The 22656-nt window shown below is 36.3% G+C and overlaps 1 protein-coding gene across 1 annotated transcript in view; it reads left to right on the plus strand.

Annotated features, from left to right (window-relative positions):
* ush2a (usherin) overlaps positions 1 to 22656 on the plus strand; it is a 198485-nt gene that overhangs the window by 9082 nt on the left and 166747 nt on the right. Inside the window, exons 5-11 of the mRNA XM_023332326.1 lie at positions 8059 to 8194; positions 11612 to 11675; positions 12480 to 12581; positions 12923 to 13112; positions 14183 to 14397; positions 15504 to 15725; positions 17786 to 17879. Coding sequence (XP_023188094.1) covers positions 8059 to 8194; positions 11612 to 11675; positions 12480 to 12581; positions 12923 to 13112; positions 14183 to 14397; positions 15504 to 15725; positions 17786 to 17879 — 1023 coding nt within the window. The remainder of the gene's footprint in view (positions 1 to 8058; positions 8195 to 11611; positions 11676 to 12479; positions 12582 to 12922; positions 13113 to 14182; positions 14398 to 15503; positions 15726 to 17785; positions 17880 to 22656) is intronic.

A 22656-nucleotide genomic window follows, 5' to 3' on the forward strand; every position in this document is an offset into this window, starting at 1 on the left:
CCTGTGCCTTCCTAAAACAACTCCTGTAGACTAGCAGTAGCAGCAATTAGCAAAAACCTGGTGAAACTGTTTTTCAGCTGAGCTTATCATGCAAACTACTTCTCAGTCAAATGCGTCTATGAATGGTTGTACATAGCATAAAGGAGTGATTGCGTGTTGAAGGGTAGGGGCTTCGTAAAGAGAGAGAAAACAATTTGAAGACATCAGACTGAGAAGCCAATTTTTTTTAAAGTAATGTTTCATATATACATCATTTTTATGACAGCTGAAGGCAACAGTTGTACTTTATTGTTCTATAAAGTGGCACTATGTCCGTGGAAAACTACACAACACTGTCCATTTCATGTATTTATTTTTAAGAGTTACAGATTGCACTCAAAGTTTTTATGTCACTCAGAAATGGAGACGGTTTATTTCATGTAAAATTTCTGAATATTTCCAGCATTTTGCACTACAAAATTTACCAAATTTTAGCATTGAAACTGCTCAACATTTTATATCCATGTCCTGCACTTGAAACATGATTTGGGTGTAATAATTTATCTCAAGGTATACAAAAATTCCTTTTAAGTTGTTTTTTTAAGGTCTGCTGTAAAGTAATTTGATGTAGAGTCTGTATGACTGAATCAGACAGTGAAGAGGACAAGGATGCTGTGTAAGCTAAAATCTAAATAAGTCAGCAATAGACTGGTTCTTAAAACACAAAACTGACATGTCAGTGGTGGCAGTTCACACAACAGAGAAACAGATTATTTGATAAAATGATGATTCTCACTTGCGGAAATCCCAGTTTCTTTCCCTGTTTGTGAGCTAAAAGCAAAATATATCTTTAAAAAAATGTTTGCAAAGCTGCTGTTTCTCATTGACTCTGATGTTAACAATATGTGTGTAGTTTGGTTCTAAAAAAAAGTCTTTAGTAGTTTTCAGGGAATATATTCAATTATTTTATTTTGTGATGAAACAAAAAATAAGAGGTTAAATCCCAGATTTCAGTGTTTCCCCCAAATACTCCCAAATTACATTAAGTAACTGTAAGCCAGTAATAATGTACCCTAGAACGATTTAACGAGGAGTCACCAATACCAAAAACTGTATGTAACCAAATCCTATCTAAAACCAGATAGTTAATAGCAGGAAAATGAAAATGAAAACCCTGTTTTAAAATTACTCACAATGAAGGATAAATGAGGTTTAAATAAAAACTTCCCTCTGGAGGACTAGCTTTATTCCCGGCAGAGTTCTAGGGTGGGGGAGGAGCGCTCCGTCTGTTAGTGCCTGAACAAATCAACATTAATATAAGAGGCAGTGATATGAACAACCAGTCACACCAGTCACATCACAACCCAAGATGTCAGCATGAATGTTTAACACTTGCATGCCTGCACACCCTTCCCTCCGCTTACTAATGAATGCACAAATACATAAATCATGGATTACATCCACAGGGATTTATTACAACACCAATTTGCAGGCTTTTCAAAAATCTTGTTTTTTGTATGTCTGTATTTTTTTAAAAGTGGGAGAAACAATCATTAATTAAAAAAAACACACCTTTTGGTTAAGGTGGCGAGTGAATCAGTCATTGGAAGGTAAAAGTCAGGTGAAGGACATGGATGTGCTCATAATAGACCCAATATTTCTTCTTGTAGAGCATTATTTGTTCCCTACTCTGTGTCATAGTCTCATTGCATTGTTGCAATCACTTTTGAGTCTTGTGGCACATTCTTTTTGTCGTTTTCTTATTTTTTGCTTTTGTCTCTTACTTGTTTTGTACTGTTTTCATTCTTAAACATACAGTATAAATAATTTCTTTACAGTAAACTAAGTTATTTGTAAAGTTAGCAATAATGTTTTACCAGAAACTCTTTAAATATTTTTGAGGAAAAACATGAGAAATATTTAAAGCCTCAGCTTCCTCTAATATATACGCTTTAGTTCAGCATTTTGATGATCCCAAAAACATCCATGTGAATAAAAGGTTGTGATTAATTGAATTGTCAGAGCAAATTTGTCATTTGTCTCCAGCAGAGGATTTAATTTGTTTAAATGCAAACTTAAGTGGCAGCATAAAGCTTACGTACAAAGCTTTTGAAAGACATCCTGTTGAAAAGTAGAGCAGAGTTGTCCACTTCATATCTTCTAAATTAGCTGCACTATATCAGCGATATAAAGCAGCGAGTTTATATCAGTGTTTATGTAATCCTGTGGTATTTCAACCCAATATACCAACAACATCTTAGGCCTTGCAAAAAAGATCTGCTTGAAGAAAAAAAGTAATAAGAGTAAATTGTATGCTATTTTACATTCCTAAATGTGATTTCAAACCATATGACCTTCATCAGGTTTTAATATTTTTTAAAAACGTTAAGATAAACTACAATTCATGAATAATTAACCTTTTTTTATTTATTATACAGAAAATATAACAAAATGGGTAGACAATTTAAAGAAAAAACTAAACTCACCCTTTTTATCTCTTAATGTTTTCTGCATATTACATTTGGATGAGTGTATGTGCAGTTATGTGAATGTGTGTGAAGGTGAAGCAAGGTTGTTATGTAGGGGTATAGTGGACACCTCTATGGTAGCCCTCTGCCTGCTGGCATCAGAGGCAAAAGGGCACGACACTGGCATCAATTACATAGTGAGAGACGAATAGACATGCATGTGTTCAAGTCCACTGAAGAATTTTTTGCTCTTATGTTTATGTACTAATCCATATCCATTTCTGTGGCAATTTGCATCTGATCCATCTTAGCATGTAGACTGGCATAATCTTGTCTGATTGTTGATGTTAACCCAGAGATGTTGGGATATCTTATTTTCTTACATATGTTATTGTGTCACTCACATGTCTACCCTTCTTGTGCTCTCATATTTTAGCTGAATCTTGTTTTTGTTAACACTAGACATATGACTTCTATTAAAGGGTTACTTTAACACCTTATATATTCTCATCCTTTCTCTATGTTTGTTTTATTTTCTCCTCACCCTTTTTAGCACAAGATAATTTTCTCTCCTTCTGTTTCCCTTTTTCTTGTTACCACATCTATCTTTCATTCTTCCCCTTTCCACTGCCCCCAGTGCATCCACCTTCTTTGTCCTTCCCTCTTTCCCTCTCATTTTCCTCACACCCGGCTGTCCCTCTCTTCCTCTCCATCTCCCAGGGGACAATTTCCTTTTCTTAAATAAACTGTCATAGCTAGTGTTAAAATATGGGCCTTACATGGGGTAAGCGTGGCAAGGCAAAGGCATAGGGCCCAGGGCTGGTATAAAACATGGATAATATGCTGTGAGAGGTAATTGTATCTTTTAGCACTGAGATGAGTAGAACAAATGTGTCTCCTCTCCGTAGACTCTCTCTCTCCCTTTATCCTTTCCCACCTCACGTTCCCTTTCTATCTCTTCCTTTACACACTGCAGTTGTGTTAATATGATAGAGAGAATATTGGCTGTACATCAGAGCTGCTAACAGTTCATTGTGGGTTAAGGTGAGTACAGAGGGGTGGGGTGGTACTAGAAAGGCTGGGAGAGGCTTGAAGACAGAATAACAAGAGAGGCAGGGCAATAACAGGATAGAAACAATGTGTCCTGTCTAATGTAGATTCAGTAGGCCAAGATTCAGTATTTGATGTCAGTCTTCTTGCTTATAATTAAGTAGGAGAGCAAAATCTAAAATTATGTCTTTGCTTTATTTATGTATTTGTTTTATTTATTTTTTAATGGGCCATGGGGCCTGGCTGATTCCAGATCTATCCCCCAGCTCTGGAATTAGCAGCTCAACTGACATGCCTTGTAGTTTTTGATTTATCGTTGAATAATCATACTTTGAATCATGTTTTTTTATTGTCCTTAGTGTTGCAATGTGGAGGTCACAATAAAAATCCATCCATCCATGTGTTTTCGTTTACTTATCCAAATTTTAGTTGTGTGAGAAATTGATCCAAGAACCTGTGACGCTCTCCTGCTCCTCCACCACCCTCTAATGCAAACTGAAAGCCATGGTTTGAAGATACCAACTGATCCATATTGTGTGTAAAAATATGCAGAAGTATTCCTAAACCACACACCCTGTTCTCTGTCTAATGTGGACTGAAATTTTTACCTTACACACAACAAATGTCCATTTCAAGTTAGAGATTGGAAACTGGCTCAAATTTCTGCCAAGGTTATAAACACAGCTCTTGCTTTGCTGGACAAAGGACAATTTATTTAGGAGAACATATATTTCCACAATAGTGGGGGAACTCAGTGTGGTCCATGTTTTTAAAAACAGGCCATTTCTTTACAGGTGTAATCTGTGAATTATATTTGCTGTAGCAACCCAAGAAAACAACCAGAGCAACCAGTTTTAGGCCAAACCTCATCCATCTGATAGCTTATTTTAAACTAGTCTTTTTGATTTTTACAGTTGATTTTCAACCTCAGACACAAACAGTTCTGAGAAAAAAGACAGCTCTCTTTCGTATTTATCTAGAACAGTACTTTGATTTTTTTTTTATTTCCATTTTTCTGTGGCCTACAGCTATGAAGGTAACTTGGAAGAAAGACTATTGTCAACAATATGTACTGAGCCATGGGTTGGCAGGATAAGGAAAATTGAGAAGAGCTTTAGTCAAAATGCCAGTCTACAGATCACTAAAAGCTTTCCACTCACAGTTTCCTGGGGCTTTTAGAATGGCTTAGATGCTTTGCCAGTGGATGAGTTTGCACACCAAAAATCTTTAGGTAACAAACTTAAACAAATTGTGTAGAGAATAGACAAAAACATACACCAGAAGACAATGCAGTTTTATTTACATAGCACCATTCATGCAAAGTGTGACTCAGAGTTTTACAAAAATAAGTGAGGTAAAGCAAATAATACAAAACGAAATGCATAAAATTGCAATTTTAGTCATTTTCTGAAACAATTAATATAAGGCCCATAGAGAGGGCCTTATATTTGCTTTTCAAATATAAGCAAATATAGTTATTTGCTTATAATTATATATTTGAAAAGCAAATATAAGGCCCTCTCTATGGACTATCTAGATTTTAAAAATGACTTTGACTAGACCTTCATAATAATCATAAAAAAATTTTTGTAAATAGAATTATGTTTATTAATTTTTTAAAAAGAAATAAACCTAACACTGTAGGTACTAGACAGGGTTCTTGGAAAGCAGCAGGTATGGTTCTGTATATATGGGTATATACAGTATATGTATGTATGTATGTATGTATGTATGTATGTATGTATGTATGTATGTATGTATGTATGTATGTATGTATGTATGTATGTATGTATGTATGTATGTATGTATGTATGTATGTATGTATGTATGTATGTATGTATGTATGTTGTATGTATGTATGTATGTATGTATGTATGTATGTATGTATGTATGTATGTATGTATGTATGTATGTATGTATGTATGTATGTATGTATGTATGTATGTATGTATGTATGTATGTATGTATGTATGTATGTATGTATGTATGTATGTATGTATGTATGTATGTATGTATGTATGTATGTATGTATGTATGTATGTATGTATGTATGTGTATGTATGTATGTATGTATGTATGTATGTAGTGTATGTATGTATGTATGTATGTAGTATGTATGTATGTATGTAGTATGTATGTATGTATTGTATGTAGTATGTATGTATGTATGTATGTATGTATGTGTATGTATGTATGTATGTATGTATGTATGTATGTATGTATGTATGTATGTATGTATGTATGATGTATGTATGTATGTAGTCTGTATGTATGTCTGTATGTATGTATGTAGTTGTATGTATGTATGTATGTATGTATGTATGTATGTATAGTATGTATGTATGTATGTATGTATGTATGTATGTATGTATGTCTGTATGTATGTATGTATGTATGTCTTATTGTCTGTATGTCGTCTGTATGTCTGTATGTATGTCGTATGTATGTATGTATGTGTATGTGTATGTCTGTATGTATGTCTGTATGTGTCTGTCTGTATGTATGTTATGGGTGCATAATTAATTGGAACAAGCAGCATTAACAAGTTGCAGAAAATTGCAATTTGATTACTATGTTTTACTTAAAATTCTCCTGCAAGCTATACTATAGTTGATCATGTAAAGAAATGTTGAAGCCTAGTTATTAGTCCATGGTAAAGTTTGTCAGATTCACTAAAACTTATTTTTACAGCACTAATACTTTGTAAAATAGTAAGACTGTAGTCAGGATATTCTGAATATGCAGACATATGTTTTTTGAGAACACTCTGTGCCATGAAAATGATCTTGGATTTGATCGAACCAGCCTCATTAACTTATGTGTGCCTTGATAGCCATCAGATTCCGCTGCAGCTCAAAAATTCAGTAAAACTTTATGGATTCGTAAACATATCCAAATATGAACTTTTATTACATCCATTCAAGCTGCATCATTTTTATTAAATAATTCTGAACTTTCTTGGACTTAGTGGACACACTTCAGATGAGAATTAACTGTCACCACCATATAGACAATTTCTTTAATAGATTACAGAAAAACTTAACAAATAACAAAGAAGTACTGAAATGCAAAAAATAAAGAATACTGGACAGAAGAAAAGACAAAAGAAATGGGAGGAAAGTGTTTGTGAAAGCTAACAAAGGAGATTTTCAAAAGGATGCGTGGTGGCTAAGAAAGATGAAGCGTTTCAGGATTCATTTACATCAAGCCTGACAAGTCCCTCACATCTCCCCAAGAGCCACACAGCTCTGGCTCAGAGATTCCTAAAGAGGGTTTCGTCTTCGAGCTCCCTCTCTGTGCTCTGACTTTTCTTTTTCTCCCTCCTGTCTCTTTTCTCTTCCCTTTTTTTCATATTCACTCCCGCACTCTTTCTTGTGCTCTTATGCGCTTGCCAGTCTTCAATCAGCCATCATGAAAGTGTCTGTCAGGGCGTCTTAACTATCCTCTGAGAGGCAGACACTTGTCTGGGCCTGCCTTCATCCCCTAAAGGCGTTTTTTGACTTGGACTTATTTCCCTCCTCACACCTTTTCAACTTCCCTAAAGAGCTGACAACAAGTGAGAGCGACAGGGCAAGATAAACATGAGGGAGAAAGACAAGAACGAAGATGAGAAGAGGAAGTAGTGCACTGAGGGGGGAAAGGATATAAAAATGGAGATGAAACATAGAGAGAAAACTCAACAAGTGACAAAGAGTGAAAAACCTCAAAAAACAGTAAGTAGGTGAAGGAAGCAAGTGACCTCATGATGAGGAGAAAGGACAAAGCAAGGTGGACCATTGCAGAAGAGAGGAGGAGATGATGAGGGAGAAGAAGGGGATTCTAGTAAAACAGGCAGAGTCACATTTATCAGTGGTCCCACAGTGTGTTTCTCAAATGCAGGATTTGGAGATTGGAGTAAAGGAAGTGACAGCTTGAGCACATTAAAGTTTTCTTTTTGGTTAGAGATGGTAGCAGGGTGTTTGTATGGGTGGTGGGTGTCCCTCTTACAGAAGTATCTTCCCTTTGTCCTGGGTTTGATGTGAAAGGAAGCTGCTCCTGCTTTGACAGTGTTGTCGGCCATGCGGATTTTAATATTCATGGATCCGATCGAGGAGGGACTGAAAAAGAGGAGCGAAGTGGAGAGGAGAATTTTGGTCAAACAGAAAGCTAATTTGCAGCTCATGCAGTAGAGCCTGCGGCTCTTTCTGCTACCTGGGAAATGAGCTGGAAGATTAGCTGAATGTATAATTCCCATGTTGTCACACACACACAAGCATAAATATGTACACATAGTGTGCAGAAACCTTTTGAAAAAGCACACACACACTTGATCTTGAGTTGAAGTCCAGTAGTGAATTGTTTCGAGATCTTTTTTTCCATGTTGTTTTTGACAACTCAGTCATCTCAATGAAATATCACAGGAATCTGAAAATAACTCTTTTTAAGAACAATTATTTTTTATATATAGTTGATTATATTTTTTATTTACTATAAAAGACACAAATTTTTGATAATTTTAAAATTTGCTGCCACTTTAAACATTTTAATATATATAAATATATGATCTTACTGTTATCTCCAGATCTATGGCCAACGTGCAAGTCTTTTCTTGGATGGGCTTGAGGAGGACGACACACCATTTGACACAAAACATCTGATTAACACGCTCTCTGACATCAGCGAGTATGGTGCCATGTGGGTGGGAGTTAGCTCCAATGGTAAGAATGTTTGTTATTTGGCTTTCCAATGGACAGGGTTAATTTTACCTTGCATGGTTTAGGATTATGTCCAATAATCACTGGAACATTGTAAACATATTTTTAGTCATTATCTATCACATACACAAAGAGCTACACAGTCAGCCGGAGACATGCAAACATGTCTTCAGTGTGTCCAAAAAGTACACATTTGACATTTACCAACTGTTCTACATGCAGTCTATATTATCAGTAATTGAATCAAAAAACACTAAATGATTTTATTTGAGACAGGTAAAAGATTTAGAATCTGTAATCTGCTGCAGAAGGTGGGACCTGATAAAATTTCAGTAAAATAGATTTGATTTGTACAATTTTTTTTTTTTTGTAGTAACCCTCAGTAATTTAAATGTGGGGTTAAAAAGATGACAGCTATCTGTATGTTTTAGTTATAAAATAGGTTAATACACTGGGTACCTTCCAAGAAACGGGCAAAGTAATTCTGAGTAGTAAGATAATACTGTTAGAACAGATAAATATGTAATCTCACAGTCACAATCTTCTCCAGGCTCTTAACTGTTGCTTGTTTTTGGTTTGTAGCTCTAAAGGAGAAAAATACTAAAGAGTTTATCATGTCTGTTAATCTTAATATGGTGTCAATGATTACTTCACCTCTGTTTTCTTTCTTCATCCCCTTTTAACTACATATCTGTGATTGATTCATGGGGCCCGTCAGCCATTTCAGTCAATAGCAGAGAAACTGAGAAAATGATATCCGTTCGACTCTAGAGTGATAAACGAGTGTTTTTGTTCTCGTTTATCAGCCATCGATTCCTAGTTCACAGCAGGTAGCATCTGATCAGCTGAAGATCACATAAGAAAGGTTGATCAATGAGAGTGATTGGCTCGGGGCAGTGCGTGTGGGCGTGCGCGTGTGTGGCGTGTGTGTGTGAATGTATCCTGTGTGTGTAAGAAAAGCAGGTTGTTGAACCCAGGCGGAGTGCCTGGAATTCTGATCTGAAGATTAATTATGCAAATACTGATCAGCTGTATCGATTAACAACTACGTCTGTTTTCGGTTTTGTACCCATTTATTGGAATTTCCAAGTACTAGTAGTCGGAAGAGGAGCTTTAAATGTTCATGCTAGTCTTTTAAAGCTACACAGTGTGGAAAACCGTGACATTAGTAGAAAACAGAAATTAGTGACGGCTCAAAATTATCACCTTGTAGAACTGAACAATATATTGAATTGCTGTTGTACTTGTGTCAATGAATGCGTTGTAAAAATCACAAAGGGCTTCTTGTTGGATGCAGTGTTTTGTAGGCTTTTGTATTTCAGTTGGCATGTATTACATTTTGAATGCAAATAATAACCTGGATATAATCTTGCATATATATTTTGGGTCATATTTGCTAAATCAAAGTTAGCTTGTTAAAAAACACAATTTAATGTCAGAAACATGACCTGAAAGCGGTGTATGTCACATATCGAGTGTCCATCTATGCTACCACACTTAAGTGTGAAATACTTCCAGCCCTTAAGTACCTGAAATGCCATATTTTCTCAGAGTAACAAAAAGCCTCCTTTATGTTACTTATTTGTCACAGAAACTCATTGGCATACTATGCAATAAGTAATCATAAATACATTTACTTACATGCATACATAAATGAATTTTAGCGGCTTAATTGCAAACAACATAAAGCCAAATAGAGAAAGCTGAATACCATAAATTAAAACACATAGAAAGAAGAGACCTACACAGAGAGTAGGGAATTAGGGCTTATACCTTGCATCATCGCAGTAACAATAGGGAGAGTGCTTTTCAGTGGAAGGTATAATCCCATTTCCACACGATAAAGAAATCCTGAGCCAAAGCCTAAGGCTGCACACTTACATCCCACAACACTCGCTCACTCTCCCTGTTTTCCATGCACATGCCACACTGTAAACATTACCCAAAACACACACTCATCCAGTGGTTGGGCAGAGACACCAAAGTCCCTCTCTAGTGTAAATACAGACACACACTTACAAGCTACACACATTCTTTTGCTAAAGCAAGGATAATTTTTGGAATCCACAAGGTAAAGCCACTAACACAGAATGCACACTTTCACAGACTAAACATGGCAGAGGTACTGTCAGCGCTTAGAGACATCCATCTTCTAAGTCTTACTCAAACTAGAAGGAAGTTGGTTGAACAGAAAACGGCTTTGTTCCTCTTTGGGCCGGCATCATCACCATCATCTCTCTGGGTCTCTAATTTTCAGTCCAGCGTTATCACATTTGCATTGTTGTTTGTGGAGAAGAGTTGGAGAGTTGACAGCACTTTTTAGTTTGACTGTGTTTCTGGTGTTCAGTCCAGTATCTCCATGTGCGTCAGGACATTTTGCCATTGTGTTTGAAGTATTCCAGCATATTTAAGCTTGTTAAGAGACTTTGGAAGCTTGCATCTTAGTGTTTGAAATGAATGCAATTTTCTCTGAGCTGTTTTTTTATGTTCTTTATTTATGCTGATAGTTCTGAGAGTATTATACAAAACATAGTTGCACTCCACAGTGTTAGTGTGATACTACTGGTAGTTTTCCCTGTAATTCCTTTCAGTGTTGTTTTTGCATCACATTTTGTAACAGAAAAAATGTTACTCTGTCTTTCTGTTGTATTATATGATATGCAAGTGTGTATGCAAGTAGTGTTACCTTTTCTCATTATACGTGAAAATGTTTTACAAAACTATAGAAAGAAACAGCATGCTGATCTCTCTATAATAATGGAGCATTATTCACACACCTGACCCTAATAAAAACAATAATTTTGACAACCCTAGAATATTTCTTTGCATCACATTTTGTGTGAGTAGGCCAAATGTTACTAAAGTTAATGTGCTCACCTACTTTACTGACAGTAGCACATTATTTTCACTAAGAACCTTCATGTTATTGATCTGACAATTATTTGAATGAAGAAAGTCTGTGGTCTGTATTTATTCAGACTGAATTACTTAATGTTGTAGGTCGTCTGTTATTTTCATACCAACATTATAGAAACATTTGTTTTGTCCATATAGAGCTTGGGAGAGTTGATACTGTTGAAACCTGATGAAGGAATTATCTTGTCTTTTAGGAAAGTATGACAACATTTGATGGACCTCAGACTGACTTCAATCTGAAATTTATTACCAGACCAATGAATTTGCCCTCCAAAGCCTTACTGCTCTCTAGTGGAGACAAATGAGTTCTGTGGCAGATTCTGTTTGGCTTTGTGTTGAAATCTTTGCCATAATAGGCAGCTGTTGGCAGCCTCACTTAGTGGGTTTTAAGAAACTGATAAGATAATCTTCTAAACACTGTGAAATCCTCTCGCTTACTGCCTTCAGTGCAAACCCATTAACACCTTCTTTATGTTCTTTTCAACTCTGCTTTCATCTCTCCAGGGTCTAATCAGTTCATTGGGCAGATGCAGGATTTTAGATTTTATCCCGCTACGTTGACCAACAGGTGAGTTGGATAAAGAGATATGCAGTGAACAACTGTTGAGAAAAAGGGGGAAAACACCTTAAAATATTCAAAGAAATTTATCACTTCACTCATCATTGAAATACATTTTATAACAAAAGCAGAGGAGCACCATACAATTATAAAAGAAAAACTGATAAAAGGAAGGAGCCAAGGAGGACTATGTATTTATTTCTAGATCTGTACGTGTTTAAGAATTCAGCAAAAAAAAAAAAAAGCCAAATAACATGTGCTCTAAGTTTTTGTCAAATAATGGAGGTTGACGGCCTATTTGTTGGCAGCCCTTTCAGGAAGAGCCAGAGGTGCAATTTCTTTGTTGAATTACAGCTAAAAATTCTGTGAGCAGGACAGAAAGGTAGTCACAAAGGTGAGCAGGCAAATGGTGTGATGTGGGTGATGATGCAGGCAGTTCCAGTGTAGCCAGCTGCCTTTCTTATTAGTCTACCAGTTAAGAAAAGGCAGCTCTCAGATTATACCATCCTGGAGCTCTCATGATTTGGTTGTTTCATGTGTGAATGACCAATACCAAATTAAAGAAATTATTGTTTTTGAGGCTGTGTGACAGATTTAAAGGGTAATAAGTGAGATTTTGTTTGGCTACAATTTTATTCCGTTTCAGCACCATATTGGGCAGACTACTGCATTTACTTAAAAATATAACTTATGTACTGTAAAATGTTCATGAATGTAAATCAGTCAAATTCATATATCTGGTAACCTCGAATATAATTTCTCTTTGTAATGGTAGTGTATTAAAGTTTTATGTGATGTTTGTTGTGTTAACAGGGAAATAGTCCAGTTGAACTCTGGAGTCCTGCCGAAGCTCCATGTCCAGTCTGAGTGTCGCTGCCCTCCCAGCCACCCCAGAGTTCACCCATTAGTTGAGAGGTGAAGCACCACAATGTCTTGTGTAGTGAGACACTAAGTAGTGCTTTCAAAATGATTAAGATAAGCTGTATGTTATTAAATACAATTACCAAATTGGAAGACTTAGTCAGTAAGTGTGTTTATTACGCAGCTACATTGAACATGTTTCACTGTTTGAACAAATTTTAAAATAAATTGAAAAATGCAGTTAATTTGCCAATGACACAAGTAATCTAACCATAATAAAATATATAACTACATTAACATTTGTTAAGCTGAGTAAAAATGTAATTTTTAAGTTTTATTTATTTTTAATATTTTTGTTTTGAAGACACTTTGTTTCATGCATGCTGTGTTTACAGGTACTGTATACCTAATGCTGTTGAGGACACGACTAATGACAGGATTTTGAGACTGAACCTCAACGCTCATCCACTTAGTTACGTTAATGACCAGGACATGGGCACCATGTGGCTATCTAAGGTCATGAGTTTACAAGAACTAGATGAAGGAGTCACTATTACAGTGGATTTGGCAAATGGACAATACCAGGTAATGTAACTTCTATACAACAATTTTATGTGATCTGAAACTTTAATACTGTTATTGTCATCTTGACTAGGGACAATCCACAGAAGTACACAGATTGTTTATTAGGTTGTATCATGGTGGGTGATTTAAGTACCAAAGTACAGAGGAAAAGAAATGCAAAAGAAATATATAGATTATTGGATTTAGGAGTTGTTGTGACTGGGAGACTCTTTTTTTTCTCTCTGTGATGTGCATACTGCGTATATGTGTGCGTGCAGGATTTTAGAAACTGTCCTCATGTGGCCATTCAACTCAAGTCCCAACATGAAAGACTCTCTCTGAAGTCAGGAGTATTTGAGTTTTGTATGGGAGTAGGTTATTGCAGCCTTGGTGGCTTAATGCACTCCCTGCTGCGTAACCCAGAGTCCTGGCCCACTGGAGTGGCAGATAAGACTCATGCACACAAACTTGCACATGCGTTATATGTGATAGAAACCCACTCCTGTGTGTGTGTAAAGCAACATATTGTAATTAAAAAAAAATTAGGAGCCTAGCAGCCAACTGCCAACGCGGAGAAATTGTGGTTTCTCAAAATGCATACTTTAGAATTAAGTTTCTAATTAATGCAGATTTATTATTTTTCCATCAACTTCCATTTGCAAATTATGAATAGGGTTCCACAGGTGAGTACTTCAGCAAGTCAACTCCATCAGAATCCATCCTTTTGGGTGACAGATCACCCAAAGGGATGATATAAAACTAAATCACCTTTGAACCAGAAATTCAGATACACTGAATTACAGACATGGAAAAGGTTTGGTGATTGGCAAAGGAGGAGAAGCAGGGGGATCAGAGTCGGGTAGAAATGCAGTCAGAAGACTAAAATATGACAAATATTAAAGAAAATATAAGCCATTAAAAGAAATCACCCAACAAAAAAACAAAACAAAAAGCTGCAACAAAAAAACAAAAATAGTTGAATATTTGCAACAAAAGGTGTGGTTGAATATGGAAGAAATCTATTGCCTCAATTCGCTTTGTAGGTGCTCTGATTTATCATCCCCATTAACTCGTATCCCTTTCTGTTTCAGGTATTTTATGTTATAGTTCAGTTTGGGGGACTTTTACCTGAGTCAGTTTTGATCCAGAGAAGAAAGCTGGACTTGTTGCAACGTGAGCCTGATAACATGACAGATCAATCCTGGTTGGACTGGCAGCATATGGCCAGAAACTGCAACGTGTTTAATATGCAGAACAATGGACCATTACCCAGACCAGACTCAGTCAACTGTCTGCAGCTGCCCAGGTTAGTAAGACTATTTTGACCAACAGCTAAAGAATCCCATGTCTATTCTGACAGTTTTTGAGATTGATTAGCACTATTTAGGAAAAAAGTATTTGTTTTTCCTACTTCATACTAGATAAAGGCTTGTAATCAGACAGTCTTGAAAAACATACTGTGCCATGTTATTGTAATTGTAATATAACTCTAGTAAATCTTTGGAAATACGTAGAAGAAAAAACATTTATTGATTAAGACATCAATCGCCTATGTGAAATTTGAGTATGGGTTTGTCCTTTGACATGTTAGTGTGATTTATGCAGTAGTTATTACAAAACCTTCAACAAACTGCAAAAAAATATTAAAACTGATACATTTTCCATAGACCTTCACTCCTTTGTATGGTGATGACCTCTGAAATATTAAATAAATACACATTTACACACTACAAACATATACTAATCATTTAGTCAAACACTTCGTACAAAAGCCATGAGTCAAATAAACCAGAGGGATCAGGTTCCAACCTATATAAAGCAGTTGCATAAATACATATACTGTACATACTGTATTTAAGCAACCCCACTGTATTTAGTGACACCCTCACTATGGGTATTATGAAGTTAACCATTTACAGAGTTATTTTGGTGCATGAGCTGCAACCAGTTTTGTATTGGCACTAGTTACAATAGTGGACCTGCAAAATATACACAGCTACAATTTATCTCACTAATTTCTGGCAGAGCTGCTGGCATCAAGTGTCTAGTTGGTAATAGATGGAACAGGTATGAATAGATCACAGATTATGCAGTCATTGTTCATTTTCACCTAACAAAGTCTACTGGAACAATGTTACATGTCAGGGTCTTTTTCATCCATCCAACTGATTTTCAACATGATCAGCATCAACCTGTGTGTTGAAGCTTCTAACCTGGTAGCTTCAACCCTTTAAAATCACTGTTTGACCACATATGGAAACAAAGTTCAAGGAGCATGCTGAGAAGTCTGATTAGTGCATCTCAAAGTTCAACTTCGATGCTATTTTCATGTAGAGACAATTGTGTTTTGATGCTGTAATCCATGAAAAACTTACAGATTTTTGTTTTGTTTTTGGACAAATATTTTTTCAGTGATGTGCCACTCATAGGAGGTAACATCACCTTCAGTCTGCTGACCACACAGCCACATGTGAGACCAGGATATAATAACTTCTACAAAACTCCTGCCCTGCAAGAAATGGTACAAGCTGCACAGGTCAGAATACATATGAAAGGGCAATACTACACCGCAGCAGTCGGGGTCAACCAACGACACAGACAGTTTGCCATCAGTGAAATCACAATCAGTGGCAGGTACAAATTTGTCTTGTTTTTATATAATGTATGTCTGTGTTTATTGTTGTAGAAATGTGTCTTTCAGTTTGTGTGAAGCTTGTGATATGTAGATCTCCTGAAGTCAAGAGTTGGCAAATCTCAAATATAGACAAATAAGGCATTTAATTTGTGTGAAATGTTCGATAGACTTTAGATGAGCTATATATACACGACTTAATAAAAAAAAGATTTTTTTTGTTAACTGTCACTATGTCTTGACAGTATATGAGGCAAATAATCTGTAAAAAAAAAGTCTGCGGAAATACACCGCTCTGAGTTAGAAACAACCGATCAGAAGTAGGAGGAAGGTCTTAGCGCTGTTGATCTGTTTGTGTAAGTACTGCTCAGTTTAAGCAGCATGTGCAAGTTCAAGATTTCTTGTTTGCTGCACATGTGCTAATGGTGGAGAAACAACTCTTACCGTTACAGGAAAACTGTTTAACTGCCATCATCGCTGGCCATATTTACTAGCCTGTACATTCGCGACAGTGGGGAAGAAGTTGTAGCGCAGCGGAGAGTAAGGGGGAGACTGTGAGGAGTGCAGTAGGTAACTTATTTTATGTTACCTACTGCAGCTTTAAGCCACTCTTCTCCTACCATATCTACTCTAAGTGTCATAATTGGTTAAATGAAATATTGGAGTGTCTCCTCAGTACTGATTTGTAAGAACTGAGTGAGCACAGTTTTGAAAAATTATTCCACACAGACTGTTGGGTTTCAGCAGAGGTTTTTGAGAGTAATTGTGAACACATCTTTTCATTAGACTGACATTGTGACTGACATAGTGACTGTCTTTTATGACTATGGTAATTATAGGATTATGCAGGAGGCAATCATCTCTCTTTCTTTCCTTCTCCCTCCCTCTAAGCTGTTTTAATTAGGAGCTTGTTACAGTGAAGTAGGAGAAACACAGACTTAATGCTGCTGAAACCTCATCTGTGTGATCTTCATCCATCCATGTCACTCCTTTCTGTTTTATTCGTCTGTCATTTCTTGATTCTTTATCATTCATGTAAACATAAATGTAGCAGGAGAAAGGAAGAAAAATATTAGGGTTTCACTGATATGGAAAATTTGGTTTGATATTAATATCAGATGTTAATATTACTATTGTGGCTGAAAAAAAAAAAATATATATATATATATATATATATATATATATACTGTCCAAATGTGGAAGTCAGAAAATTCACCTGTCTTAGGAGATATAAAGCAACAACAGCAAAGTTGTTTAGCTGCTAACACAGGAGATTGAGCCAGATGCAACGTTTTATACAAGCCCATGTTGCTGAGATGAAAATAAAAAAATAATTCCATAGCTGGATTGAACCTAAGATGAGCAGTGTTTAATTTAAAATATGTTTGTAAAGTGTTATCATATCATCAACCCAAAACTCACCTGCATCATTTGATGTTTTCCTATTATGGTGCAGCCCTTAAATATACTTGTATTGCATAAGATGGTTCCTATTAAACTAGAGTTGCAATTTTCTCAGTTTTTGCATATTTTCTTTCACTAAAAGAAAATATGCAAAAAACCAAAAGGTTTTTATGGGATAAAACAATGTTACTAAAACATCTCCTAAAATGAATCAATTCATTAATACTGTTAAGGCAGTGTGGTGTCACAGATGTTAGCACTGTATGAAAGATGAAAGAGACAAAGCCACTGAATATCAGAGTGAATAATAAAATGTGTTTTTTGTGTGTGTGTGGGGGGGGGGTGCGCATGTGTGTGTATAATGCCATCACATGGTGTTATGATAGAACTGTCTGTCACCTCCCACATTACTCTGATGATGCTTCAAGTGGCATTTATTAATGCTTAATGACCTCTTATCGTTGGAATTACTGATGTTTTAAGGATGAAGGAAATCAGAACAGACATTGTGGGAGAGTGTTTCTCTCATGTCTAATATTTTCATTGCTGGTTTTTTAATTGGAAAGTATGTTTTTTAACTTCTGTTTCTACATTTTAGGCCCTCCTTATTTGTTGCAATCTTTATCCTCACACCATATTCTTTCTGTCACCTGAGCAGATGTGAATGCCATGGCCACGCAGACCAGTGTGACACCAGTGTGACCCCATACCGCTGTCTGTGTCTACCTGAGAGCCACGCAGTCGGAAGCAATGTGAGTAACAAATGTGTCATAACCACACAAATGGAGCATACCTCACAGCTATTTTGACATTGTTTCACACAACAAATTATGGAGAAAATATCAAAAGTTCATGTTAACAAGTCTCATCTAAATTGTAAATTTCCCATCCATTTAAATACAGATCCAAAGCAGTTGTTTGCTTTAACAGGGAAGTTCCAGATGCTACATTTTTAAATTAGATCCGGATATACATACATCACATATATTTAAGCATTAAAATGAATAGATCAGGGTGTCTGTCGTATGGTTCAGTTTACATGAAATCTGATCTAAATAATCTCAGAACAAGGAAAAAAACAAATCTATTTTCATATTTTCTGATATGTAACATCCCAGAATTGAAGGGGAGGGACACTTTACTATTAAAAAGACTGTAAAAGTGTTTTATTTGTTTCATTTAAGCCAACAATATCATTATAAAAATAAACACCTACAAACTGCTACTGTTTGCTGCAGAATAGTGGTTGGGTCCAAACTACCGTTTCTGGAATGGACAGTCACAAAAAGATATTATAGACTTTATAACAGTTGGCATCATCCCAGCATAAGCTTCCATTGGTCAGCAATGAAATATCCAGGTATGACTGCTTTAACACACTGTCACACAGGACAACCTGCATTATTTACTACTGATGCATCATTCATTTGTGTTGCTTTTAGTGTTTTATAGAGGATCCAGAGAAAATCAGTGTCTATATACAGTTTTCATTTAGAACCAATTACATTTTTTTCAGAAGATTAATAAGTAAAATAAATACTTCTTTCCATTCATCTGTTTGAATGAAAAGAATCAAATCAACAAAAAGAAGTCATCATGGAAATTGCATTCAGACATACACGAGTGCCTATGAAAAAATCATTCTCACTTTTTCATGTTTTTATAGACTACAGTTGTCTCTGTGCTCTCTAGGTCCCTGTCCCACCTTTATCCTCCATTCTTTACTGATCACTCTCTGTCTCTCATACTCTGTCGTTCTCTCCTGAGTCGCTGTTTAAATAATGTCTCAAATCGACTAGAACAATGACATTCCCCCAGCATGCATCTCTAATCAGCCCTTTTTTCCCTCTGTTTGTCTTTTGCTTCATTTCTCTCAACCGTTTTCTATAACCCCCACCCTGACCCACTCTTTATGTCTGCACTTTCTAAATATCCCATTCTTTTCAGTTTGAGTCTTTTTTTCTTCCTTCTTATATTTATCAGTCTGAGATTAATCCATCCACCCAAGCAGTTTCTTTCTTTTTTTTTCCCCTAATACATTACTTCTTTTGTTGAGTTGGAAGATGCACCAGATTTAAGCAATATGGACATGTTTTTATGTGACCTATTCTCTGTAGGAGCTTTGATTATTTGAAACACATCAGAGTATAATCTGTTCATTTGTCTACAAAGAGCTCTTTCTTTTGGTGGCTGTGTGCACTTTTCTTTTAAACCTGTCCATGCCATCTCTCCAAGTGAATATTCAAGACCTTTCTTCTGTCTTTGTAATATTGGGGCATAAAAGGCTGTGGGGAATATTAGCGTTTAATATTGCATGCCTTCTGTTGACTTGGATCGGCCTAGTACCATGAAGGATGTTCTACTAATCTGTAGAATTTCCACAGTGACATTAAAGTGACAGAAATGCTCAGACATGTGTCAAAATGATCAACAGGGGCCTTAGAAGACACACACTTAAACTGGCTCGCTCTCTCACGCACACACATGCCGAAACCCATGTGTGTGCAAACGTATGCTCACGCTTGCCCACTTTCTCCCTCTGTCTTTTGATTCTTTCTTATATGCACTCTGTGTCAGACTTGATCTCTCATTCTGTCACTCTGTCTCTGCATCTTGCTACAACCACTGGATTCAGTCGAGGCTGAAAGATATATCATATCATGAATTTTACATGATAGTGCTCACTTTATTTTAATCATAAAATGTAATAGAATTATACTTAATAGTATGTTTCATTTTACTAAGAGTAGAAATATAACATTTCAGTGTTTAAAGCTAACTTTGCTTTAAGCCATCCCTTTTGTCTGTACCCTAAAGGCATGTATTTGATAGTTGCATCAGATTCTATTGCAAACCTCCCAATGGTCATATAATCGTTTTTGTGTGTCTTTATGAGAGCATGTGAGAATGCATTTTGAGGTCTGTACATTTTTGTTAAATTTTGTAGACCTTTGTAACAAGAAGCCACTCAGTAAAGTCAGGTTTGAAAGACGGACTAAGTGGAGAATAGCAAGGTTTTCAACAGTCTCCAAGATTTCATTTTAAGTTGATCAGTTACGGGTTTTTTTTATTTAAAAACTGAAAATAGTGTTTATTTGAGTTTGTACCAATGTGTGGCACTGAGTCTGATATCTATTGACGTTAAGTGGTGTTGCCCAGATTCTCTGCTGCTTAAGGCTGCATCAGCAGCAGATTTTCACCTGCGCTCGGGTTAACCGGGTTAACTTTTCTGTAGATACACAGGAAGCTGATGTGTACACACAAACATTCCCACACACACACAAGCCAGTGCCATGACCTTTGCTGAGAGAGCGTGAAATTGGTCATGGCATTTAGGATAAGATGAGTGTTCCCAGTGGATTTACACTCACGCACACACGCACAGATGCTTATGACAGGCCATCTGAATGTCCACATATCCATTAGAGTAGTCTCCTCACTCAGCAAGTTTTGTCACAACAGTCAGAGTGAAAATAAGATGTTATTCCTTCCTCTGGTTCTCAGTCCAAAATACTTTGATTCACACACATACCCTGTCGCCTCCCCTCCCCACACACACACACACCCGCCCGCATACACAGTTAATGTCTTGACTGTACCAGGAAAAATATGGACAGCTCTCTCATTGAAAATGTGCATCACTAAATGCTAATTTCATCTACAGGCCCATTTAATAAATTAGAACATTATTGAAAAGTTCATTTATTACATTAACTCAATTCACTAAGTGAAGCACATTATAGATTACACAGACTGATGTTTTCAAGCCTTATAAACTGAACTACTTACAGTCGAGTGAAAAAAAAATAGTCCCGTACAGATTTACTTTATTTTTGTTTGTTTTTTAATCACAGAGCACAAAAATATTAAAAGAAAAGATAACCTGAATTAATACTAAATTACTTTTTATGTGATTTAGTTTTATTAAGGGAAAACCAATACAAAATGTCCCAGCCCTCTGTGAAGAAGTAATCTTTCTTCTTAATAAACTATTAAATAACTGTGATTAGCCTAATTTTATTTAATTTTATTGGAAAACTGAAACTGGAAGCTATTATGTATGGATGAGAAACAACATAATTCAAAACTCTGTCTGGTTAAAAGACATTTTTAAGGCTTTGGGGCTCCAGCAAACCACAGTGAGTGCCATTATCCACAAATTGACAAAACATGAAACAGTGGAGAAACTTCTCAGGAGTTGCCAACCAACCAAAATTACTCTCAGGATGTCACAAAAGTATCCAGAACATTTAAAGCATGGCAGGCATAAATTGCCTCAGTTAATGTCTGTGTTAATTATTTAACAATAAAAATGATGCTGAGCAAAAATGGCATTGTCAGTACTACTGCTGACCAAGAGGATTACAAAGGCCTGTCTCTCATTTTTTGGAAGATTTGCATCCTATTTGATCTGCCATAAAACTAACACAGCATTTCCAAAAAGAGCATCATACTGGCTGTCTAACTTAGTGGTGGTAGTTTGATGGTCTGGAGCTGATTTGGTGCTTTAGGATCTGGATAACTTAATTGATGTACTGTAATTAATGGGCTATGAATCTTGTATTCTATCAGAAAGTCCTAAAGGTCAGTGTCTTCAGTTCATGGCATTAATCTCAAGTGTTGTTGGGTGATGCAGCAATGCCTTGACCTGTTATCCCAGATCAAGTTAATTTCTGAAAGACTTGTTTAAAAAGGCTTTGCAGTGGCCTAGTCAAAGTCCTGACTTAAATCCCATTAATGTGGTATGGCATGAGGTTGGCTGATCCAATCTACAAGCTCCCAGTGTGGAGTGATGAACTCCAAGGAGATTAAAAAGACTCGGTTCTAGTTATTGCAAACGCTTAATGGCAACAGCAGTTATTTGGTTTCAGGGGCAGTTACTTTTTCAGATCAGGTGAGGTTGATCTGGATGTTTTTTTCTATTCAGATCATAATTTGAAAGCTGCATTTCATATTTACTTTGAGTCTTTAAAGTAAAATTGATTTCAATAGAAAAAAATGGCCAAACCAGCACTGTATTCACACCATAAAATGAAATGAAAAAAAAAATTCTTTCAGATTTAGGAATGAGTGTGTAGAATCACATTTCAGCACTGACAAAACAACTCTTTCACTCCTGTCCAGCTATAGATTGTTTTTAATTCTTAATATAGCTTATAGCAGCCAAGCGCAAATAAGAGAAAACCGAATTAAAACTGCACAAACTCAATCTTCTTTATGTGTCCTCCTTTTTGCTCTGTTGCAGCATGTAGATGATGGAGAGCCATCAAAACCTTTTGTATGAGTAGAATGAACGCGTACACTCTTCTTTTAACTCCCAAACACCAGTCCCTCGACTAATTAGCAGGCAGGGAGGGAGGGAAGGTAAAGCAATGTTGTATGAAAAGAAAAGAGAAGAAAGGGAAAAAACCCTCTGTCTTTCATTTGGTATGGTAATATTTTCAGCTCACATAGTCACCGTGACTATGAGAACAAGCAGTTGAGGGACAGTGGAGACAGGAGGGGGTGAGGAAGAGGAGAGATGGAAAG

This window comes from Xiphophorus maculatus, chromosome 4 (genome assembly GCF_002775205.1).
Source record: "Xiphophorus maculatus strain JP 163 A chromosome 4, X_maculatus-5.0-male, whole genome shotgun sequence".
In the NCBI taxonomy this organism is placed as follows: Eukaryota; Metazoa; Chordata; class Actinopteri; order Cyprinodontiformes; family Poeciliidae; genus Xiphophorus; species Xiphophorus maculatus.